This window comes from Onychostoma macrolepis, chromosome 17 (genome assembly GCF_012432095.1).
Source record: "Onychostoma macrolepis isolate SWU-2019 chromosome 17, ASM1243209v1, whole genome shotgun sequence".
NCBI lineage: Eukaryota > Metazoa > Chordata > Actinopteri > Cypriniformes > Cyprinidae > Onychostoma > Onychostoma macrolepis.
The window spans coordinates 18297691-18324630 of NC_081171.1; the positions used below are offsets into that span (position 1 = coordinate 18297691).

A 26940-nucleotide genomic window follows, 5' to 3' on the forward strand; every position below is an offset into this window, starting at 1 on the left:
TAGTTTCTAAAATGTGAAGTGTTATCCAATTAAACAGTTAAAAGTTTCAAATAAAATATTTTATTGTAAAAGCATGAAAGATTTTGGCAGCCGTTTGAATAGATTTCTTGATTTAAGCCAGTTTGACAACAGAACACATGAATAAAACAAGAGGAGAGTTGCTGAATGAGATAAATTGGAAATCTTGAGTGCATGAGGATGAACAACAATAGCAGGAAAGAGCAGAGATGCACATTTACATGTGGCTTTAGGAGATACCTTCAACAGTGACCATTTAAACACAAAGTGATGTCTGGATGTCCTGTCTGTGTATATAAATAGGAATAAAAGCATTTTTAAAAGGCTTGTTTTGTACACACAAAGATGTACCTTTAAGGGTACTGCCCAGTGACATGCTTGGACCCCTAAAGGTACAATGAAATATTAATGATATAATATGTAAATATTTAATTAATATTTTTTATGTTTTATATATATATATATATATATATATATATATATATATATATATATTGCCACAAGGTTAAAATATTTGTATTTTTTTTACTATAAGAACCCATTTAAATGCACTGACACTTATTCATTTTACAGTCAAATATAATACAGGTGAAATTCAGTTATATGGAAATTGTATTTGTCCAGTGATATGCATTTATTATCAGCAATGTGCTCGCCAGTACTCCACAGTTTTATTAGGTCAGTGGGATTAGGTATGAAATAGGCTTTGTTTTTGGCATGTACATGTGCTGCATTTATTTCAGCATGACACTTTTGAAGTAAATGGTGTGTGTGTGTGTATGTTAATCATTAGGTCAGTTAGGGTTAAGTTTTCTCTTTCACCTGTGAATTTCACCATTTAATTCATCAGATCGTATTATTCCTACACATCTGTTCTACACGTCTCAGATGTTCTCCTCTCACAAGAGCGCACACATGCTCCAATAAGCTGGTGTTCAGAAAGATAGTAATTACAGCAAAGACAGGATGATAATACGTCTTTGAGCAGTGATTGCAGGGGACTCTTGAAACTCTCGGTTTGATCACAGCAAATGAAACAGAGTACAAACAAAAAGAACCTGTGAACAGTCATGTGTTTCTAAGTTACTGACTTTTGTGTCTTTGTGAGTATAGTTTGTGCATGAAAGCGGTTTAGCCAGCGAGGGGCGCTGTCTTGAACACCTTTTGAGGGCAGTACTTTGGCTTAGTGCTTAATGCCCGACACTTTTGAGTATGGGAGTGTGTGTGTGTGTGTGTGTCTCATATTTCCTCTTGTTAGCACCTCATTCCCAGTGCTGACAAGTTCCTAAAGTTAGCAGGGCTGACATGGTTTCACAGTATCACACATGACAGCAAAAAGTACCTAGAGCCATTAAAATGCAATTTGAGTCTATCCATCCATGGCTAATTTGTTTCTTGTGCACTGAAACTGTTTGTGTGTGTATGTGTGTTTATAATATGTTCATCCATGGTTGAAATCCTTATTATCTGGTGGAGCGGGTGAAATTGCTGATCCAGAATTCCCGATTCTAATCATAATCCCAAATATTTGAATTCTGTATCCGATTTGAATGGTCACTAATCACTTAAAGTTGCTTTGTATTGCCAGACTCTTTGGGATAAATTCAGTAAGTTTGTTGGTCATATTATATTTGTCATGTTGTCATTGTCATATGACCTACCAGTGTCAGTTATGTTGAATTCACAGATCATCTCCCATGGCCTCATGGGATGGTAAAATCTCCACTGAATGTGCACTTTAGAATCTTTCTGGAATTAGTAGGACATCCGAGTATTTTTTGCCTATTATATTATAAATACAGGGAATTCAGACTTACTATTCAAATCATTCATTCAAAAACGCAGATTCATTTTTGTTTGGATTTTGCAAAGTGACAAAGATGTTGTTTTGCTATTGTTAAAATAGCAATTTGCAGTATTACTGTGGATGATACATATCTCACAACTCTAGTAGTCAAGCACATTTTGACATTTTAAAGAGTTGATTCAGGTGTTTGGATCACAGTGGTGCATCAGTGCTATACAATTTCAGCATAGTATACCAGATTATAGTAATCTGCCGCATTCTCCACACCACAGTGCTCAGAACCTATACGCAAAATTGCATTTAGTGTTTTTGAGGCACATTTGTGCTGTTTTGCATAATTAATCAGATAATAATCAGATGGTAAAACAAGACAACATGTGGAAGTAAATGGGCGCAATTCATTCTCAAGCTGCAGTCACACTTAGACTTTGACCTTGCCACATTTCTATGGACACCACAAAGGTCATAATAAAATGTCACACTCTGTGACATCTTTTTTGAAATCATTCAACATATAATGCAATGGAAATGTAAAAATGTCCAGTCTACTCCACTTTACTGCAGTGCTGCAATCCTGAAGAGTTCAAGTCCTAGCAAATTCTGACAGAGAAAGAGGAACGCATTGATAAAATTGTGGTGCATTTAGTGGGAATTTCCACTGAAATCTACATTTCCCTTCCTGTGTGTGTTTGGTTTTCATGTGAGAAAGAGATAGCTAGAGACACTCGTGTAGAGTTTTTTGGATAATGCTTTTTGTTGAAGGGTGGGGTGAAGTGATCAACAACTTTGACACTGTTTTACCGCACCCTCATGAGCTGGACCGTGTGTGTGTGTTTGTGTGTTTCTTTTGTGAATGTGAATCACCTCACTGTGGCTTTGGCCTCTGTGACCAATCCATTCTTTATGGGAGGGGTCTGGTTTTACCTCCTGGAGAGTGACACACACACTAACACACATAAGCCAATCATCCAGTGATCAAATATCTCTGGATTAATGCAAGGCAGATTCATTTCAGTTTTACTTACATCTCAATTTTTCAAATATAAGGAGCTGAGACCACTTTCACTGTTTCTGAAACAGTTTTGACATGTTGAACAGACCCCTGTTGTTCTCTGCATTGATCCAAAGCTCAACACCACACACACACAAACACACTCTCATTCACTGATTGGCAGAAGCGTCCAGTTATCGATTCTGGCTCAGACAATAGGGATCAGTTTGTGCAGTCAGGTGGTACAGGTCTAAGCTCTCTGCACTCATTAGTCTTCCGCTGTCATTGTGTGTGTCGTTTTCTCTAAGTGTGCAAACATGTCAGAAATATTGGACATCTAAGCTGTCTTCAAAATTTGGGTTTATGTATGTGTGTTTGTGAATGTGTTGCATTTGTGCAGCACTGCCTTTAGAGATGTTTATTTGGTGATACAAAATATATTTTACATTGTAGGCTATTTGATTTTTCATTAAATGTGAAGAACATATGAGGATTTTTTTCTTATATTCAGGTCAAATGAAAAGCATGCAGCAGTCTTTTGTGTTCATTCTCCGAATGCAAGTAGTGACTAACTGAATGAATTAACAAGCGAACATGAATATTGCCTTATGATTCAGAATTTGGTCATATTTTGATTATTTATGACTCATGCAGGCATTGTGTTTTTAATATATGATGTAACAGAATAATTATTTATGTTTGTGCATGTCTACAAGAGATTTATTGAGAAAAAAAATGTTTTAATACGGTAAAAACACATTTTGACGGTGAGGAGGACAGATATTTACAACACTTAAAAGAAATGAATTCATAAATCATTTGGGTTTTTTAAAAGCATGATCGTCGATATCTATCTATCTATCTATCTATCTATCTATCTATCTATCTATCTATCTATCTATCTATCTATCTATCTATCTATCTGTCTGTCTGTCTGTCTGTCTCTCTGTCTGTCTGTCTGTCTGTCTGTCTGTCTGTCTTTCTGTCTGTCTGTCTGTCTGTCTGTCTGTCTGTCTATTGCTTATCTGATCATTTTTCCTGATTTCTTGCATTTTTTAAAAAGACAAATGTTATATTGCGTGTATAATTCAAATGTGGCTATGAATCCAGTAGTGTATTAATTTATTAAAATAAAAAAGTGTTTTTCAGATTTATATATGTGCCCCAGGATAAATATGTTTTTGAAGAGAAAGATGAACAGCAGGAATCCTTAACCTAAGGGCCACTGTTTAAAAAGGCTAATACAATACGATGCCACTCATAGTTAGCCTCAACCATTGAAGATGTCGATCTTCCAAACTCTCATTTCTTTCCCGGCCAGAGAGCCTCGAAATCATAATCTGTAGCTACGCATTAATACCAGTGAGCTCAGAGAGTGAGAGAATGACAGACAGAGCCAGAGAGAGATTATTATAGCAAGGTCATAAAGTCTATAGATTCTCTCAGTCAGTAATCTCTCTTCATTCACACCATCACACCCGCATTAGCCATTTACCAACACACTCACTCTCTCTATCTGACACACACACACTCTTAATCTCCCAGTTCTCTCACTCACTATCGCGCTTTCCTCCTCAATCTCTCACCTCGTCTCCTTTGAGCAGCTGACTCTCAGAGTGCTGATGGTGCTTTTTTAGGCTGTTAGGAGAGAACTAATGTATTCAACTCATCTACTCAGAAACCTGAAGACACTGCAAACAAGAAACTTATCATTAACTTGTCTGCCTAGTGGTAGAAGAAAGTCCTCATTACTGATTCTGAATTTGAAATACGTTGGAAGTGACTGGTGAGAGGTTTCCGCGAGCTGGAAAGCAATTTAGTAAGACTGAACTGCGCCCACTGATCACGGTGTATTCTTTAAGTGATTGGTTTTGCTAAAGGAATTATGCAAATATCGTTATTTACATAACTTACGGTTTTATATAAGGAAACATTTTTAAGCAAGCGAAAGCATTTGGTCAACATGTTGTTCATTAAAACATGCTTAACATGCACTTGTGCTGGTTTGGCGGTAACAAACTTTAGTACTTTATCAAAGTATCATTTTCATTTTGTAAAACTTTTACTTCTTCTTTTCAAAGAATAACATCTTACTTTTTACTCCACTAAATTTCAGAAAATGTGGTTTTGAAGTGAAAAAATTGACACTATCAAGATTATTTTAAACTGATTCTTTTCTATGATTTGGCTGAGCACTCTGATGTTTAGCTCATGAACAAATGATTCTTTTGAACCAGTTATTTTGGCGAAATCGCATACTCTCTGAATAGGTGCTTGAATAAGTGATTACTTTGTGATCATGTGTAGTATGAATGAAATACGGATGTACTACAGTGGTCATGTTGTCATTTTCATGTTACGTCACTTCACTGTCATTCACAAATCCTCTCCCATGGCATAGTAAAGTGTCCATAATACACACACAAGTCATTCGGGTACTTTTCACCTAAATTATTATGAACTGTTAATTCAGGCATTCTCCTCTTTTCACACAACATTTTTCGGCATCTACTACTAGGGAAGTATGCAATTTCGGAAACAGCCATGCCCTGATGTCCACTTGATTAAAAAATAATTATTTTGAAAGTGAGAAATTCAAGGTAAAAAAATTGTTTTCAATGAAACAGTTAAACTGTTCCATACAAATTTAATAATTATTTTGTAAATGTGAATGTTGCCAGTTGCTGCAGTCAATGACTTACTGATTCAGTGATTCGGTCAGAATGAGTCTCAAGTTGACAGATCAGTGTTTTGGTCTGGTCTGACTCAAAATAAGTCAAGAAATGGAAGTAACATGATCCTCAGAGGCCAAGTGTGCTGACCCCTAATGATTCATAATAAGGCTGGACTAAGCTTTTAGCTATTTAAGCTCTATCCAGTATGTTTGACTATTACTAGACCCTCTCTCTTTAAACAGATATTTTGAGCAGAAGGATGGAGTATGTCAAATACAGATCAGTACTTTTTATACATTTTATACTTACAGTCCACATGAAATCCAAATTGAAAATTGAAATCAAATTCTTTTCTCAGAAATATGTCACAATACTGAAGTAAGATTGGTTGTAACTTATGCTTTACACAGACTTGACAAAGTAAGTAACAAGTACTTTTTGTAGAAATTTAAAGGCATTGTTCACCCAGAAATGAAAATTACCCTATGATGTACTCACCCTCAAGTCATCTTAGATGTATAAGACTTCATTCTTTCAGATGAAAACAATCGTCCTATACATCATCCGCTGAAACGCCACTCTCTCACGAATGTGTGTACGACAGTTAGCGAGAGCTAGAGATTATGTTACGGGTTGTGGTTGTGGCGTGAGCAAACTTAAATCAAAATAAATGACGAGAGAATGAAACGGCTTCAACGCACTTTTCCCTTTATTAACTTAGTAGAACGGACAAAAACAAATGGAGAACTGAAGGCTTATAAAGGAACAGGAACAAAAGAGCAAACAACGTAATACAAAACAGGTGGGGATAATGAAAGATAATTAATTAACAAGAAACGGAACCTAACCAAATAAGGAAAACGGGGACTTAGACAGGCAGACACGTTACAGTATCTCCCCCTCCCGGTAGGCGCGTCCCGCGCCGCAACAGTACCACCGGGGAGGGGGGGGGGGCGGGCGCCCTGGGTGCCGGTGCAGAACCGGGACACTAAGGAGGCATCCAGCGTGGACTCTTGGGGGCGCTCTGGAAGCGCGGACTCTTGGGGGCGCTCTGGAAGCGAGGAGCTGGACGGAACCAGTGGAGACTCTTGAGGGCGCTCTGGAAGCGAGGAGCTGGAAGGAACCAGTGGAGACTCTTGAGGGCGCTCTGGCAGCGCAGATACTAGGGGGCACTCTGGAAGCGCGGAGCTGGACGGAACCAGCGGAGATTCTTGAATGCGCTCGGGCAGCGTGGAGCTAGGGAGGCGCCTTCTTGGCGCAGGCACAGGGGGGCGCTCTTGAAGCGCGGACTCTTGAATGCGCTCGGGCAGCGCGGAGCTGGATGGGACCAGCGGAGGCACAGGAGGGCTGGACGGGACCAGTGGGCTTGCCATACTTCTTGGCGTGCTTGCCATACTTCTTTGCAGGCTTGCCACATTCCATGTCGGCGGGCTTGCCGTACTACTTGGCGGGACAGCCGCACTTTTTGTCGGCGGGACAGCCGCACTCTCTGTCGGCGGGATAGCTGTGGCCGCGGACGGCGGCGGGAATTCGTGGACCGCGGACGGCGGCTGGCGAGGAGGATTCGGGGATGATGGCTGACGAGGGGTGGCTGCGGCAGACGAGTTGGTTCCGGCTCAGGCCCGGACGCTTCCCAGACACCGAAGAATGGCCTCTCTCCAACACAATCCTGTGGTGTCTGGGAGGTCCACGGGACGGTGGAAAGTGGACCCGAGCTGGAACATCTCAATGATGGCGGAGTCTGGCAACGTCGCTGCCGTGGCAAGTTCACAGAACTTCCATGTGAACTTATAGAAGGGGAGATCCAGGAGGGCTAGGGTGGCGACAGCTTCCACGAACTCCATTCTCTGTTTGGTCCGTTCTTCTGTTACGGGTTGTGGTTGTGGCTTGAGCAAAATTAAATCAAAATAAATGACGAGAGAATGAAACAGCTTCAACGCACTTTTCCCTTTATTAACTTAATAGAATGGACAAAAACAAATGGAGAACTGAAGACTTATAAAGGAACAGGAACAAAAGAGCAAACAACGTTGTGGCGAGTGGGGCGGGGCCGAGAGCCGTGGGAACGGAGCGAGGCCGGTGGAGTTAATGATAATGAGCGACACCTGCGCCACTCGCCGGTCTCGAGTCCCACGGAGGAGCTCCGGAAGGATAAAAGGAGGAGTGACGACAGTGGAAGACGAGAGAGGACCAGGCCTGGACTTTTATTTTGTATTTTATGTGCAGCAGTCGTCTGTGAGGGGCTGCCGCTTTACTTTGATGTTTGTTTATTTTATTAAAATCTTTGTTTAAATGTTCGCCGGTTCCCGCCTCCTTCTTCCCGATCTACGAACTGTGTTACATTGGTGCCGAAACCCGGGAGGAAGGAGGGACATGCTGTCAGAAGAGCCCTCGCCGCTGAGGGAGATCGTGGTGCTGACGAGGTCGGGCAGCACGAAGGAGCAAAGACCGCCAGTGGCTGCCCGAGGCGGTGGTGCTGGAGCAATGGAAGAACAGGTGGGACGGAAGGCTCGCTGCCGTGCTCCGGGGTCGAGGAGGGGTGGCTGCCGTCCAAGAGGGAGCGGAGGAGTCGGCGCCGTTTGCCAGGAGGCCGGAGCCTGCTGCCATCCGCCAGGAGTAGAGCGCAGTCTCGGGAGTACCCCCCGGCCTGCGAGGGGCGATGGGGGTATGTGGCGAGTGGGGCGGGGCCGAGAGCCGTGGGAACGGAGCGAGGCCGGTGGAGTTAATGATAATGAGCGACACCTGCGCCACTCGCCACAAACGTAATACAAAACAGGTGGGGATAATGAAAGATAATTAATTAATAAGAAACGGAACCTAACCAAAAAAGGAAAACGGGGACTTAGACAGGCAGACACGTTACAGATTATGCTTTGTAAAGTTTTAAACATGGATATTTTTCTTACACAAATACATTAATTCACTTCAAGAGGCCTTTATTAGTCCCCCGGAGCCATGTGGAGCACTTTTTATGATGGATGGATGCACTTTATTGGACTTCTATTGGACTATTGAATATCAACAGCCATTCACTGCCATTATAAAGCATGGAAGAACCAGGACATTTTTTAATATAACTCCGATTGTTTTTGTCTGAAAGAAAAAAGTCATATACATCTAGGATGGCTTGAGGGTGAGTAAATCATGAGGTAATTTTCATTTTTGGGTGAACTATCCCTTTAAATGTCTACTTGAAAAAGTTGATTTAAAGCAACTTTTTTAAACTTTTTTTTTTTTTTTAACTTTTTTTTTTTTTAAACGTGGCATTGCCACTCCTCTGTGATCAAATACATGGATGTAAAATCTGAGTGGAACATGTGTGAATAATCATGCCTGTCAGTTTCTGAGAATTTCAGGGAAAGCGTTTTTTAGACATAAAGAATACAGTAAAATTCTCTCACGTTGGATTAATTTACACCATTACAAACATGTGCAGCGGTTCTCACACATGTAATTAAAATTCCCACATAAAAGCTACTAAACATCTTGAACTTTTCCTTTGTGGTCTGTTTAAAAAAAATTAATTGGGCTTTGTATCAATAAAGGGAATATAGCTAAATATGTTAAACAAATAATTACTGAGCAGCAGCATCTAATTTATGCATTTATGGTATTTTTTTAAATTGTATTATACCTCAGATCTTTGCTTTATTTCCTCTCTTTGGCCCCAAACATATCCAACAGAACATCTATAAAGCATTCAAGCTTCATTAGATGGTGTACTGATGAATTGTTAGGCCTGCTGCTATCAGTGCTGTATTTAGTTAGAAGCCTCAATGGAATTTCATTATGTTCAATAAAACATATCCGTACACGCATGCGCATGCGCATATGCACGCACACACATTCTCTGGGGTTTTACGTTGACACTAGACTAATAAATCTGGTCAAGTCATCAGGCCTTGCTTCAAATAGCTTGAACGTGACATGGGCGTGAAGGGAAGGGAAAAAAAGAAGGAAAAGCAAGCAGGAGGTACACACAGCCGCATTCCAAACAAATGCTAAAGTTACACACCGTTAGGACAACTGAGTATGAATTTTATGACCTTACAGAATATCAAAATGTCAACTGTTTGCACATTTCAGAATTTCGGCAGAAAAAGTACACTGTCTGCATATTGTGCATCAGGGATTTACGCATATAGAGTGAAATAATGACCGCCCACTTCTTCAGCAGTCTTGGTTCAGGAAGTATTTTTCCTGTTAATTTCCTCCATGGGGATTCTAAAAAAGCTATAAACCAAACCAAACAACCTCAAGATGAATGACAATTTTTGAACATTGGAGAAAAGCAAAGCTAGACAAGTTCAACAATGAATTAAGCAGATCATAATGCACTGCAAATGATGTAATCAAATACAAAAACAATGATGCAATATAAAACTATTATATACAACGATCTAGATTTATTACAGTTATAAAAATAAAATATTTGATGTTTATTGAAAAAATAGTCAAATTCTAATATAGTCTAATATAAGTTGTTTGAAATTGTAAGACTATAAAAATTGTATTAAAAATTTAAATAATGTTGACTGACAAGTAAAAAAAAAAAAAAGCATATGCCATTGATTTAATAACGTGCAGAGCTCATGGTAGGTCCGTTTTGGGAAGTTTATACACTATTTGTAAAAACCTGTTTGTGTGGAGAAAGTGAATGGGATGTTTTCTTCCAGAACCCCAATGTTACACTCTATTTAGATGCAGGGAGAGTTTTGCCAAAGCTAGACACTGTGCACAAAAACATATTGTTATTTACGGATTGGATGGTGTGTGAATACTGGTGACAATGAAATGCCTTGAGCTCTGGTAGTTTTGCTGATATGGTGTGTGACTGTGTTGCATTATGACGAGAGGGGTTGGTATGTTTATTTATTTATTTATTCATGGAAGTCCTTTAAATACCATTAAAATTAATAGCACATGTATATCAGTTGGTATTCAGTACAAATTTATATTAACCCTTTTAAATCTTATATATTAGTGCTGTCAAACGATTAATCACGATTTTGTTTACATAATAGGTGTGTGTTTACTGTGTATATTTATTATGAATATATAAATACAAACACATGCATGCATATATTTAAGAAAAATATGTTGTTTATATATTTAATATATATATAAAATAAAATAATATGAATATATAAATGTATAAACGTAAATATTTTCAAAATATATACTGTATGTGTGTGTGTTTATATATACATAATAAATATACACAATACACGTACACATATCATGTAAACAAAAACTTTTATTTTGGATGTGATTAATCCCGATTAATCGTTTGACAGCACTAATATATTGTCACGAATCCGGTCTGTGGCCTTCCGTCCATTGCCACCAGAGGTTGCCCTGCCATTATATTGACTCTCACACCACACAGACTGTTACACATCACCCTGGACTACATTTCCCATGTTCCATTGCACTGATTGGACTCACCTGCAGTCAATCGCACACACACTATATTACACCCACTCAGACCCTTCTCAAACTGCTGAGTATTGTCTGCGTTTATCTCTCTTCTAGCGATATCGACTTAACGGAGCCATTCCGTGTTTCCTAAATTAAAGTTTAGTTTAGTCTTGTTCATTGTCTGTTTACCTGTGTCTTGATCTTTGCCTGTTTTCTCGTCTTTGTCTGATCTCTGCCTGCCATGAAGTTTATAGCCTGCCTGGATCATGTTCGCCACCGATCGACCCCGTCTGTTCTCTGGACTACTCTTGTGTCTTGCCCGTGCCATACCTGTTTGCTGGTGTTCGACCCTGCCTGTGTTTTGACCATGTTTGTTAATAAAAGCTTGCATATGGATCTGCACGCCTCATGCCTCTGTCTCCCTGTTACATATATATATATATATAGAGAGAGAGAGAGAGAGAGAGGTGCAATAAATAAACTAATTTTATATATATATATATATATATATACACACACATAAAATTTAATACATTTTTTATATAAAAGTTTATTTATTGAATCTCTCTCTCTCTGTGTCTACACACAAAATAGTTTATTGAAACTTTAGACTGACTAGATAGATAGATGACTAGATAGATAGAAGTTTATATATTGTGGACATTAAATCATGACAATGTCTTTCAATTTAATTTCATTACTCATTTCCCATTTACACACAAATGTTAGCTTTGTTCTAGTGTGCAAAGCCTCTTCCTGAATTGAATCCTTCTTGCACAAAAAGAGCAGAAGGAGAGGATAGGTTGAATGATAATGACAGACAGGAAATTGGGTCTGGGTAAAGGAAATGTGGGGGTTTGTGCATATGTGTGCCTGTGTGCTATAAATTAAATCCAAAATGACAGGATGTGCACAAACACATATTGAAACATGAGTGATAGCTTCCCATTGGGGAGAAAAGACATTTCCAGAGTGCTGTGCCACTTCCTGTCTCCCTCAGTATGCTGAATCGTGGGTAATAATGGGTGTCTGACAAACCACCAGCGGAAAGCTATGAGCCCAGTGTGCCCTGCAGACCAAATATGTGTTATTATGAGCTGACAAGATTCTCACTGAGTATATATGTTCTCTATTTATGGCATACTAGTGCACTAAGTATGTGTTTTCAGGAGCTGTTTGGTTTCTACGGTGTCTCATTGCAATTGTGTGGTGATCATATCATTTTGTTCTAGGATTTGAGGTTCAGTGTCTTTGTTCTGACCTTAAAAAAGTTCTACAGTATAGTTGTGGTACTGGATGGTAATACATTGGATTTAATCCATGTTTAAATCATTGTACTGAATAATTACCATATTCATGCATTTATATTGGTTGCCCAATCTACATCAACGAAAACAATGGAATTGCTGTGATACATGGTAATACCATAGTACTTTTTAATGCAGATATTGCAGATGATTATAGTGTTTTTGAAAGAAGCTGCATTTATTTGTTCAAAAATACAATAAAAACTTAAATTTAAATTTAAAACAACTGTTTTCAATTTCAATAAATTTTTAAATGTAATTTATTCCTTTGATAGCAAAGCAAAATTTTCAGCAGCTGTTAATTCAGTGTCACATGATCCTTCAGAAATCATTCTAATATGCCGATTTGCTGCTCAAAAAAAGTACTATTTATTATTATCAATCATTCTAATATCGATTTGCTGTTCAAGTAACATTTACTATTTATTATTATCAATGTTAAGAACCGTTTTTGATGCTTAACATTTTTGTGGAAACAGTGATACCACTCAAACATTTGTGGTAAGATTTAAAAAGATTTTATTCATCATACATATTAAAGTGATAAAAAGTGAGTGAAGAAGACATTCACATTTAAACTGTTACAAAACATTTATTTTTAATGAATGTAATATATATTTGATAAATGCTAATAAATGTTGTTTATTGAACTTTCTATTTATTAAAGAATTCCAAAAAATAAAATGTATCACCGTTTCCACACAAAATATGAAGCAGCTGTTTTTAACATTGATAATAATCAGGAATGTTTCTTGAGCATCAAATCAAATTGCAATGATTTCTGAAAGGTCATGTGACAGCAATGATGCAGAATATTCTGCTTTGGATCACAGGAATGAATTACTTTTTAGAATATATTAAAATTGAAGACTTTTCATTTGTAATAACATTTCACAATACTGCTGTTTTTTTACTATACGTTTGTTAAAAAATTACTATTTATTAAATTAATAATTGTAATGTTTCCAAACTTTTGGCAGGTACTTTAATAATAACAATTCTATTAATATTTGTATAATATTATATTATATCAGTAATTGTCATTATTATTAAATACTGCTTTTTATTTTTACAGGACAATAGTTTGAATTATTACAATATAAGATATATCTTTTAATGTGATAAAATATTTTTTTAAGTAATAAGTGCCGGGGGCATGGTTTTTGTCTCTAGATGATCGCATGACTAAATTATAAATATAACAAATTTAGAATATATATAATATTAACACTTTTTTTGGATAAAATATGACAGGTGTTTGTATGTGAGTTGCAGTGAGGGAGAGAAAGAAAGAGGGGGAGGGCTTACAGCCTTTAGAGAGATGAAAAAAACATGTTGTGCTGTCACTCCGCTGCTTCAGCCACCTTTAAGGATGCACTTCTCTACGCTGCTCTATTGTGCATGTCTCTCTCTCTTTCTTACACCTCCTCGCTCGTTTCTTTCTCTCTCTGTCTGTCGCCCTCATTCATAATGGATGCCGTAGTGTTGAGGTTCAGCTGAGGATGGAACGCTTTGGCCCTGTGGGGGCATGATGCTTTCACTGAGGGGAGAGAAAAGAGAGAAGCCTTTTGATTTAGACTGATGACGCAACTACACTCACAAAACACAGAAGCAAATCAAGTCAAGTTTATCATTCTTCTCATTACATGCCAGTTTGAGAAAAAGAATGAAATTTTGTAATAAAAGAGAACAAAACAGAAACATATTCATCAGTGGCCTCAAACTTTTGGACCCCATTGTGCTTAAAAAATACTGATGTCAAATTATGACATGCACTCAGCATACTTAATCATGCACTGCATTCTTTTTCATCATCTATGAACATTTTTTCAGTCATTATATCAAATTGTAGCCCAACCTGGAATGCTAATTTATCAAGCATTCCTTTGATTCATCATTGTATGCACATAAAAGTGAATACAATTAATCAACCGTGTACCTCTCCCACGGTGCTGCCATGTTCACGTTACATCATCTTCATCTATCAGTGTTTCCTTATGAGTTTATAGACTAAAATTTGGGACATCGAGTGCTGTTCTTTTGCACATTTCCAAGTACGACAGTAAAAATTCTGACTTTCTGAGTTGAATGGAAAACAGCAGTCAACTCACCTCCTTTTTCTTTATACAAACATTTGTGCTCAACAAGGATGTGCTTGATGTAACATACAACCATTATAATCCATACTATATGCAGCAACTTGTTAGCAGCTTACATTGTAAAAGCATGCAGACAGTTTCAAAATGTATTGTTTTGTGGGAAGACTGTCATTTATATTGTAGAACAAAATTGTAAAGCCTCTTCAGGTGATGTTAAAGTACTATGAAATGCTTATCATGCAAATTATTGTATTGTAATATTGTATAGTGATTTGGGATAAGGCAACAACTTAATGCTCAATAATGGAATTTTGTTTATTTTTATCTCAAAAAACCTCCGTAGTGCATCTTTAAACTTTATTTTATACATCAATTGAAAACCAGCATCCTAAAATCCCATTAGAAATCCAGAGGGAAGCCATAACTTAAATACTGCTTCCCTTCCAAGTTTTAGGACTACAAATTCTATTGAGTTAATGGTCTTTATCTCTGCATCTGTTCATGCTGGTCCTAATTTACCGCAGCACTGCTTACTTACTGCTGTCTTCAGCTTACAATTCCACTTTTAACTGTTGGTCATTTGAACTTCTTGCCTCCAGTACACACACACACAGAGAGAGAGAGCTCAGCTGCATCACTTATTGTGTCTCTGGTACCCACTGAAACACTAATGGGAACTTTTTTTGCTGCTTGTTGCAGGGAGGCAACTAAAAAGTGTGCTCAACAAACTGGAACACTACCACACCATGGTACCACTACTGCTGGAAGGAAGAGAGCAGCGACCAATCAGCTGGCTCCGCTCCAGGGTAAGAAAGAAATCTGTATATTGTTGCTGCACCATTTTTCACGTATTTTCCTAATCCTCTAGAAAGTCATTTTCCCTTCCATCATGATGTCTTGTTGCTGGTGTTCATTTATGTTATTTTTGATTTTGAATAGCACTGAGTTGTGTACACTCTTTTCAGATGGATAATATATTGAGTCCAGTGCAAGTTCACTTCAGTTCGAAATGGTATAACATTAGACTACGGTACAAATTAGTTCACAATGTATGACTCGCATAGTCAGTATCATTATTGAGCCACAGCCTTTTAGCTCTAAAAGGGTCATTTGTGAAAATGAGTGAAAGGCCTGACTGCCAAACGCCACCAGAGGCACAGAGGCTGAGTGATGAGGTGATGAATCTTGAAAACTGTTTTGGAGTACATTATATTAGATTAACTGCCTGAAGCCGTGGCGACATTGTCGCAAAAAGTCACGAGGCCTTCGTCATTAAGGCTTAATTGATTCCAGTCTCCGCACTGAGTTACTTGAGCTCCAGTGAATATTACAGTCAAACGTCTTCCGTAGCTCAGAGCGATGTCTGTCTCTGGCACATGGCACTTAGAGGCCATTTCACTGCCCATTTTGCAGTGAATTCATGTGTGTTCAGAGGCTTAGGCATCGGAAACTCAACACCCAGAGCTTTTCATAACTGTCTGAAATTTTGGGAATGTCTTTAATGCATTGTTAGGAAAAAGGTTTGTATGTCATGAAAATGCAGTGCTAGGGAATGGTTGGCTTTATGTCATGAAAATGCAGTGCTAGGGAATAGTTGGCTTTGCTTTGCTTTCCAAGGTGATTGCGATTAAACATTTGCAGGTGGAGATTGAGGTTGTGGTGAGGGTAGTGTATTTCAGGCAGGAAATTCCGCTCTGAATAAAGGACCTGTCGGTCTGCGCCACGAGTGGCCTGACTGATGGCCCACAGACATATCACTCCAGCTGGAGTAAGGGAGGAAGATATGCTCTATCAACTGTTTAACAAGGAAAAGTAGATAGTCATTCTGTTATAATAAAGGGAAAGTTGAACAGTTATTCAGAAATGTTTCAGGATCCGTGTGCACACATTCACTTTTTGAACCCTTTTGTATCATATTTGAGACACAAATTTCTAAGGCCTAATAAAATCCACAACATTCCATAAAAAAACAACAAAAATTGTCCGTTTTGAGTTCATGGTGACTTCAAAGTAACAGAAACACCTCCAACCCTTTCTAAAAATGTACTGCATGTATTAGGGCTGCACAATATTGGAAAAAATGACATTGCAATATTTTCTGTGATATGTATTGCATTATGCAAAATTCGTGAATTTTCACCAAATGATGTGAAAAGCTGTATTTGGAGATAGTGAGTCATTCTAGAATGTTTGAGATCTGCATAGAAAATAAACTTTTTACTCAGAATTTTTTTTTCTTCAGTGTAAACCATCCTTTTAGGGCTGAATGATTTGAGAAAAACTGGAAAAGTTTGAGTTCGCATTTGGGTAAACAAATGTCTTTCAGTGACCATGAACAACTTGAGTTTTTTAGGCCACATTTCCACCGTTTTTAACCCATTCAATATGAGTTATTTTTCTTCTGCCCTGTGCAGAGTGCTTGACACATTATTATGTGCAAAATGACAGTTGGAAGGCTTCCTTTTGGCTCTATGGCTCTGTCTGGTGTGCGGGATCAAATTCTGAGTCGTTCAAAGGTGTGAAGGCTGTGTGTGTATGTGTATGTGTATGTGTATGTGTGTGTTTCAGTGGGGAATGTGCAGGGTTTAGAGAAAATTGGTTGAAACAGGAAAACAGGACATGAATTGATTGTTTTGTTTTTCATTTATTTAGACGCCTCCTGCTTCGCTGCGCATCCTGATCGAAGCAGAAGGACAACAGCTGATTTTATCTGTGGAAAAGAACCAGTAAGTCTCTCTCACAACACTCCTGACTCTCAAATCTCCACACAGAGTTTTTACAAAACCACATGATCTAGCTCTAGAAGGATCACTGAATGCAGATCCTGTCTCAACAAAATAAAACACATTAGAGTAACTTAAAGCGATAGTTCACCCAAAAATGAAAATTCTGTCATCATTTACTTACATCATTTACATCACTTAGATGAATGTGATCATAGTGCATAAGACTATAAATCACTTTCATGGTGCTTTTATGTCCTTTGTGAAGCTTAAAGGTGCCAGTTGATATTCATTGGAAGAGCATGGAAAAGATCAGGCATTACTGACCATCACACACACAATTAATGTCACCATGATGTAAGACTTCCTTATGTGGATACAAAATATATTTAATATTGCAATACATAAAAAAAATGGGCTAATGCAGTTAATGACTAATGTAGTAAGGAGCACTCAAGCAGAGTGAAACTCAACAGTTTGAAGCATTAAGCAGCTGTAAACATAAATTGCTAGCTTTTTCTCTCTCTCTTTCCTTTCTTCTGTGTCTTTTACCAAGGTTATGCACTATTCAGAGTTAAACTGAACAGAATAGATTGAGAACAGTTCAGCAGAATTATAAATCATATACACTCTTAACATTATGTGAAATTGTAGCCTATGTTCTTAAATGGATCTGAAAGATGTAATGTGTGGTGAATCAGCCCATAGGCAAATGTAATATACAACCCGAATTCCGGAAATGTTGGGACGTTTTTTAAGTTTGAATGAAATGAAAACTAAAAGACTTTCAAATCAAATGAGCCAATATTTTATTCACAATAGAACATAAGAAATGTTTAAATGGAGAAATTTTACACTTTTATCCACTAAATGTGCTCATTTCAAATTTGATGCCTGCTACAGGTCTCAAAATAGTTGGCACGGGGGCAACAAAGGGCTAAAACAGCAAGAACTTTTGAAAAGATTCAGCTGGGAGAACATCTAGCAACTAATTAAGTTAATTGACATCAGGTCTGTAACATGATTAGCTATAAAAGGGATGTCTTAGAGAGGCAGAGTCTCTCAGAAGTAAAGATGGGCTGAGGCTCTTCAATCTGTGAAAGAGTGCGTAAAAAGATTGTGGAATACTTTAAAAAACAATGTTCCTCAACGTCAAATTGCAAAAGCTTTCTAAATCTCATCATCTACAGTGCATAACATCATCAAAAGTATAATGGAAAAGTGTTCTATGCTCAGACAAGTCCAAATGTGAAATTCTTGTTGGAAATCACGGACGCCGTGTCCTCTGGGCTGAAGAAGAGGGAGACCTTTCAGCGTGTTATCAGCATTCAGTTCAAAAGCCAGCATCTCTGATGGTATGGGGGTGCATAAGTGTATATGGTATGGGCAGCTTGCATGTTTTGGAAGGCACTATGAATGCTGAAAGGTATATAAAGGTTTTAGAGCAACACATGCTCCCCTCCAGATGATGTGTATTTCAGGGAAGGCCTTGTGTATTTCAGCAGGACAATGCAAAATCACATACTGCAGCTATTACAACAGCATAGCTTTGTAGTAGAAGAGTCCAGGTGCTGAATTGTCCTGCCTGCTGTCCAGATCTTTCACCTATAGAGAACATTTGGCAAATCATTAAATGAAAAATACGTCAAAGACGGCCACAAACTCTTCAACAGTTGGAAACCTATCAGGCAAGAATGGGAACATTGGGAACAAGAATTGGAAGCATATTCCAACACCAAAACTCCAGAAAGTCATAACCTCGATGCCCAGACGTCTTCAAACTGTTTTGAAAAGAAGAGGAGATGCTACACCATGGTAAACATGCCCCCATCCCAACTATTTTGAGACCTGGAGCAGGCATCAAATTTGAAATGAGCTCATTTTGTGTAGAAATTTGTAAAATTTCTCAGTTTAAACATTTATGTTCTCTATGTTCTATTGTGAATAAAATATTGGCTCATGTGATTTGAAATTCTTTTAGTTTTCATTTTATTCAAATTTAAAAAACGTCCCAACATTTCCGGAATTCGGGTTGTGTGTATATATTGTTATATTGTAAATATGAAGGATTTCATGACACACACACACACATATATATATATATATATATATATATATATGTATATTAGGGGTGTCCCCGATTAAGGATTTTCATAGTCGAATCTTGCCGATACAAAAATAATGTTTTATGTTTTGATTAAAAGATAGCATTAAACGTCAGTGAAACCCTAAGAATTCACAACATTTTTTACAATAGTGCTCTTATTATAATGTTATGTATGACAGTAGTTATTAATGTTCTGCATTTCTGTTTTGAGCTGTGTGTGCTGAAGATGACCAGTAGTAGAATGAAGCATTTGATAGCAGGTTTTTAATCAATGGGATTTAACTCATCAGTTATCTCATATAGAATACGCTTCATTATTTATACAACATAACGTTATATTATTATTATTATTTTTATTATTATTATATCGAGGGGTGAGAACCAGATGGGCGTAAGTGACATTTTTGGTGAAATGGAGATATATATCAAATGAAAGCTCTTAATGAGCTCTTTCTTCTGGAAAAAGTACTATCATCCATGAGCAGAGCCGATCCTCCCTCTATGCAGAATACGCAAGCTGGTTGGATTTATTTATGCACGTTAAAATATTTATTCAAAGCTTCCCCTCTTTCCAGATTCTTATTTACAGCATTATCTTAATAGGCTGTATATTAACTTATTGGGAGAAAACCGGTATAGTTCTATGTGAAATCAGACACTGAGCACCCCCATATAGCCAAAATGGCATGATCATAATACCCGCGAATATCTGACTGTGAGATTGGTATCGAATCAGGCTCCTCCTATCGAAGCATCGAATCATCGACTATTCGAGGTCACCCTAATATATATATATTTACTGTATATATATATATATATATATATATATATATATATATATATATATATATATATATACTTCCTTGTGCATATACAGTAGATATGATTAACACATACATTTACAAATTTTACTGTGGAAATTTTAAATATGTTATAAAATATCTTCATTTATCTAGAGGATATTGCTTAATAGGTAACATATGTGGCACTCTTAATAGGGCGATATATGTCATATATTACATTTCTGTATGGCAAAGAACAAAGCAATAGAGACAGACAGACAGACAGAAAGAAAGAAAGAACCGACGGGCCAACAATGAAACTCCAGGGACTGGTGTCCAGGGACGTCTGATACACACTGACCTTCTCTGTACATTAAGCTGAGTTCAACTCTTTCCCACAGCAAAAACACAACAAAAAAACTTCACTCATCCAGATATATAAAAGCCCAACCCAGAGGACAGACACTCATTTCTCTAGAAGGACCATGAACCTTTGTGTGCACATCATCACAGTAATAATAACAAGACACAATATATAATATATATATATATATATATATATATAATAACAAGTAATAATATCAAGACACTACCATACAAACATATTTGCATGGTTTTTGAAATCCAATGCAACTCCACAGTGTTTAATATGAGCCTCTTTACAAAGAAGTGTAAGTAATCTTGAAAGCTTTCCTACACATGCAAAGTGATTCACTGCATATTAATGACAGATGAACAAGTGGCAAGTCCTCGACAAATAAAACAGCCAGCGTGTATCTTTTCAAGCCACAATAAAACCAAGGATCTCATTTATTCACTCTTGCTGCTTAGACAATGCATTTGATAAAAGAGCTTTGATAGTTCCCATCTTTCTCTGAATTTCATCTAACCTCATCCTGAACTCATTTCTGATTAATTCATTTGATAATCATTGTTGTTTTACTCTGTGGATTTCTCCTCCCTGTATTCGCTATGCACAGATCAGCAATACAACACAGACCAAACAACAGCCTTGAACTCTGTTTAACTCATAACGAACAGGAAAGCACTACCACATTTGATTGCTCATCCAAAGGATTTCCAAAATAAATGGCTTAGGGCTGTGTGCGATGGCGATTGAGGCTTCAGAGCTGACTGTCAGAGACTTGAAGAGAACGCTGTAATGCTGATAGACTCTAATCAGCAGCTGCCCAGTGAGGTTGCAGCTTTGCTCCACTTAATTTGCTGAATTCTCTTAAGGGCCATGTTCCTCTCAAGACTGAGTGAAAACACTTACCATAAAGTCTGTAACAAAAAGCCAGACACAGTGAGAGCATGTGTATGATGTTTTTAGGCCTCCTTAAACAAGATCATTTAGCGTGACTGGGAAATTAACTTTAAACTATAGCAAACTACTCAAAATTAAAAAGAAGTTTGAGCTATTCTTTTAAAAAAAAGTACTACAAGTTATAAAACATAACTTGGTACATTATATACCCGAAAATGAAAATTTTCTTAAAATTTACTCACCCTCAGGCCATCCAAGATGTAGATGATTTTTTTTTCTTCGTCAAAACAATGTTTAGCATTACATCACTTGCTCACCAATGGATCCTCTGCAGTGAATGGGTGCCGTCAGAATAAGAGTCCAAACAGCTGTTAAAAACTTTACAGTAATCCACATCAATGGATGTCAGTTAACTCCAGTCAATTAATTAATGTCCTGTCCATAATATTGCTTTCTCTAGTGAAAAAAAAAAAAGTCTCATCTGAGTTAGGAGAGACATATGCACAGATCAAGCACTGTTTACAAGTGAAAACAGTCCAAAAAACTTCTAAACATTGTGATTTTGATGTAAGAAGACAACAGGGGATGGATAATTAAAATGTTTAAAGTTAAAATGCCTTAATGATGGATTTGTTTCTTATAAACATGCAGTTTTTCACTTTACAAGATATTAATTAATTTGACTGGAGTTGTATGAATTACTGTTATGTTTTCTATCAGCTGTTTGGACTCCCATTCACTGCAGATGATCCATTGGTGAGCAAGTGATGTAATGGTTAATTTCTCCAAATCTGCTCTGATGAAGCAACAAAATCTTGGATGGTCTGAGGGTGGGTTTTCAGTACAATATGTGTACCTCTTCTGGATTTTGGATGGATGGATGCCTGCCTAGTGAAGGCTTGAAGTGAATTTACACCAAATACAACTGATAAAATTGGTGGCTTTGCAGTCAGTCCACGTTCCAACGTGCTTCTTTGTGCTACATGAGTGACTTGTGTCTTTTCCCAGTCCCTTTTTTTCCACCGTTCCCTATCAATAAAAATGTCACAAATGTCTCTATCAATAAAATGCCGAACAGCAGTATTTAACAACTAAAAGATGTACAATACTCCACAGTGACTGGAAAAACTATTACTGTGTGACATGAAGGGATGAATTCATTTTTGGAGCCGGTTCATTGAAATGCACTGTCCGAAACAAACTAATTCGCTAAAATTAATTGGACTTCCCAGTGGTACTTGAGAGAGAGCGAGACACACTTTCTGAGAGAGTACATTTGATTATTGCCGCTGCTCGCTTTGTTGTAAGGCTGCGTGAGCAATATGTGACATAAAAAAACAACAATGTAGTGCTTGTAAAAATAGCTTGTTACTGGAAAAATTTAGCTCGTAGCATCCCTACTTACAGTTAGCTGTCAGTCACTTTTTTTCATTTGTAGGTTTTACCGAAGTGTTTTGCCTCTTTTAGACTGTAAATCTTGATAATGACGTTAGGGTCAATATCCCAGACACCGAATTGATCAAAGTCCACAGGACGTTGAATGAAGGAAGATTGTAGAAAGATTTAGAGCTTATTCTGGTCGACACAAACAGCTGTTACTGAGGAAGAGACGGAGCGTGTGCCATTGAAAGGCTTCCTTTTATTCAGCCAAACAGGAAGGAGCTTAGCCAAGCTCACAAAACATGTCATTACTGAGACGATTGCTAACATTTCCATAGAAACTTGGACTCAGTGTCCATGAATGGACAGGGAAGAGTGTGCTTGTTTGTGTGAGAATGGCATCATTGACTCTTTGCTCTGATGTTAGGTGTCAAGCTGAAATAAAACTAATGAACTGAGTCCACACTATTACCAGAGGACTATTAGACTGGCCCTGTGATGCTTCTTGGTAGGAAGGTGAGGATAATGAGGAGGGAGTCCTTCAACACCTGACACAATCACACACTAAAATACACACACCTGAAGTGACCTTTAAAACAGGGTGACCATATTTTAGTTTTATAAAAAGAGGACAGTGGGGGCGGTATACGTAGCAAGGTTTTTGTTTGTTTGCTTATTTTGTTTTTATAATAAATAAAAGGAAAACAAGTAGATAGAATAGAAAAACAATAGGGAATGCTAGTGTTAGAGGATCATTTTAAAATTAAAATAAAACAAGTCAATAGAACAGAAAAAGAATAGATAATGCTAGTGTTAGAAGGTCATTATTTATAATAAAAGTAGAAGAATAGAGAAAAAATAGACAATGCTAGCGTTAAAGGGATAGTTCACCCAAAAATGAAAATTCTGTAAATGAAAAGTAGTTCCAAACCTGTATGAATGTCTTTGTTCTGCCGGACGCAAAAGAAGATATTTTGAAGAAAGTTTGTAACCAGGCTGTTTTGGGGCACCATTGACTTCCATAGTAGGAAAAAAAAAATACTATGGAAGTCAATGGTGCCCCAGAACTGCTCTGTTTCCCACATTCTTCAGAATATCTTCCTTTGTGTTCAGCAGAACAAAGACATTCATACAGGTTTGGAACTACTTGAGGGTGAGTAAATGATGACAGAATTTTCATTTTTGGGTGAACTATCCCTTTAAGGGCTCTTTTTTCTTTTTAAATAAAACAAGTAGAATAGAAATAGAATAGAGAGTGCAAATTTTAGAGGGTCAAGTTTTTTTATAAAAGTTTTTTTTTTTAAATTGCAACCCTGCATTCAACAAGAGCTGCAGGAGTCAGATTTGACTGATCACAAGTTGAGAATAAGGAGAGATGACTGACAGACTATTCTGGAGTATTTGCTGCTCTACAGGTCCTGAGCTCATTGACAAATGTGACCCTGGAGCACCAAACCAGTCATAAGGGTCAATTTTTTGAAAATTGAGATTTATTTTATCATTTATTTATCATTTGAAAGCTGAAAGATAAATAAGCTTTCCATTGATGTATGGTTTGTTAGGATATGACGATATTTGGGCCAAGATATGACTATCTGAGAATCTAGAATCTGAGAAAATTGCCTTTAAAGTTGTCCAAATGAAGTTCTTAGCAATGCATATTACTAATCAAAAATTAAGTTTTGATATATTTACGGTAGGAAATTTACAAAATATCTTCATGGAACATGATCTTTACTTAATATCCTAATGTTTTTTGGCATAAAAGAAAAATGGATAATTTTGACCCATACAATGTATTGTTGGTTATTGCTACAAATATACCTGTGTTACTTGTGACTGCTTTTGTGCTCCAGGTTCACAAATATCTGATCTTGTAAGATGTGCTCCCTTTACACACAGAGTGTGTGTGATCGCAAAATCGAAAGTGAAAGTTAACAGCGTGAACGCTCATTCAAAAGAGATTTAAATACTCCGCATACTGAGAGTGGCTCCTTGATGCGCCAAAATTATATACAATATTAGAGCGTTTAAATGAGTGGATGTGAAAATCGCGGGAGCGAAACATGTTGCGGGAGCAGGCAGCAATAGTAGGAAATTGAAATGATAGGATTAAGAAAACAACCGAATCCCGGACATTTTGGGCGATTAGGAAATCCTGGCCGGTGTTATGCCAGATTATGCACCCCTTTGTTGAAGTCACTGCCTGATTGCCTAATCCTAACCCCTCCCCCACACCTACTCCTAAACCTACCAATACTAGGGGGTGCATAATCTGGCAGGGTGCAGAATTCAGCACCACACCGGACGCATTTTTGTAGGTCCAAAAAGAGGACATGTCCGGGGAAAAGAGAACGTATGGTCACCCTATTTAACATCAGGCCAGAGATGAATTAGAAACAAGTGTTTTTCTAAAGCAGCTGTTTTTAAAGTCTTTGACAGTGTGCCTCTCTCTAAAAAAATCTCACACTTTGCAGATTATATTAGAGCTAAAAATAAATATATAATTAAATGTTAAATAAGATTAAGTAAATGTCAAAGATTTCAAGTTACATGAGGTATCGTGTGAGTTGTAAGGTAATGCTAGATAATGAATATAATTCATCATATTTTAGATGTGATAACAGGTCGAAGATGATGATCAATTTTGTCTGACAGATACAGTCGGCAATGCAGCAAACACTGGTGAAAGGGAAAAACAATACTATCGGACTAAATTTACTTACTTTTTATTATTCATGTATTCACAAATGCATTGAGTCCACTGTAAACTTCTTGTAGCTTGTTTTATTGTTGGCTTTATAAAAAATAAAATAATTTTAAGTGTTATTTAAAGACATGCATGTTATATTATTTGTTTGTTTTTATGAATAAATCTTATGTGACTAGAAATTATTATTATTATTATTATTATCAATATTTGTATTATTATTATTATTATATTTCCAATTTTCTTTGCATATTTATTTATTAATTTATTTATTATTTATTTATATTGTTTTATATTATTATTATTATTATCATCATCATCATCATCATCATCATCATCAATATTATTATTATTTCCAGTTTTCTTTGAGTATTTATTTATTAATTTATTGAATTATTTACCTAAATATTATTATTTATTTGTATTGTTTTATTTATTATTATTTATTATTTCTATTATTATTATTTATTTTAATACTTTTATTGACTTATTGTGGCTGTAAGGTGAAGGTGTGAGGTATTGTAGAATTTAAACGGTCTTTCATATATGCTTCTGTTATTAAACATTCCACACAATAGAGTGGGGGAACTATGATGTCACTTTGTATGCGGATCGGCTGTTAGCATGAAACTGGTTTCCTCGACAAAAAGCCAATAGGGTTTTTCCATAGTCTTTTGGATAATCGCAAAAAATAAGCTCTGTGTTTAATCATAGTTCATGAAACTTACACGTTTTGTCCATCAAGATAATCTTCACAAAATAATATAACTTTGACAAATTTTGAAGCCTAAATAAAAGTGCCAGAACTAAAAAGCTAAACTTAGGCTATAAACGAACTACAGCACCACGGTCGCTCACCTTCAACATCACGACCACCGTGCTCCCGACAACTTATTTTTAACATGTTCAGTGAAGGATTTACTCTGTATATGAATGTTAATCCACGCTACATGAACCTTTTCATATAAACTGGAATAAATACAAAACTAGAGCCAAACTAAAACTGAAATGAGACATTAATAATAAATAGTATAGTGAATACATGATATAATCTTAACTAAAGGACATATGAAAGCACGTATTTCTGTACATTTCGAAATTAAGTGCATTAAAAGTCAATAAATCCTTGATTAATATGAATATTTGAATTAAAAATGTGTCTCCACGTACTATTCAATAACATTTTAGTGCATTTAATCTATTAAATAACAGCAGAGTGAACGAGTTTTTGGATATGGTAAGATTAAACGTATTTTAGTGAACAAAGTACCACATTTCAGCTATCGTTTTGTTAGGGTGGGTACACAAAATGTTATTTTATCCTTGCTGAAAAGCTTCTTGTGGCCGTAAACATTTAATTTTAACTTGGCTTTAAGCACTATGCATCATTAAAGTTTCACTTTTACCACCTAAAGCCGGTAAATGTGGTGTTTACATGGATTAATCGTAATATGAGTTTACCTTATGGTACGAACCCAGAGTCTGCGCATCAATAAGCGATAAACTCGAGCATCTTCCCTCTGAAGACTTGTGTCGCATTTCGGGGCAAAGCAAAAAAACATTGTTGAACAACAATATAAAATGCGGGAAAGTATTCATTGGTTATTCTACAATTAATTGAATTACAAATTACACTACAACTGGAAATAAATT

The 26940-nt window shown here is 36.9% G+C and overlaps 1 protein-coding gene across 6 annotated transcripts in view; it reads left to right on the top strand.

Moving 5' to 3' along the window:
- adam12b (ADAM metallopeptidase domain 12b) overlaps positions 1-26940 on the top strand; it is a 108606-nt gene that overhangs the window by 702 nt on the left and 80964 nt on the right. For 5 of the 6 annotated variants that reach the window (XM_058750267.1, XM_058750269.1, XM_058750271.1 and 2 more), the window contains exons 2-3: positions 15018-15124; positions 16971-17044. In XM_058750267.1, the coding sequence (XP_058606250.1) occupies positions 15018-15124; positions 16971-17044 (181 nt within the window). Of the gene's footprint in view, positions 1-15017; positions 15125-16970; positions 17045-26940 lie in introns of those variants that run through there. The other variant, XM_058750274.1, reaches the window with a different exon arrangement.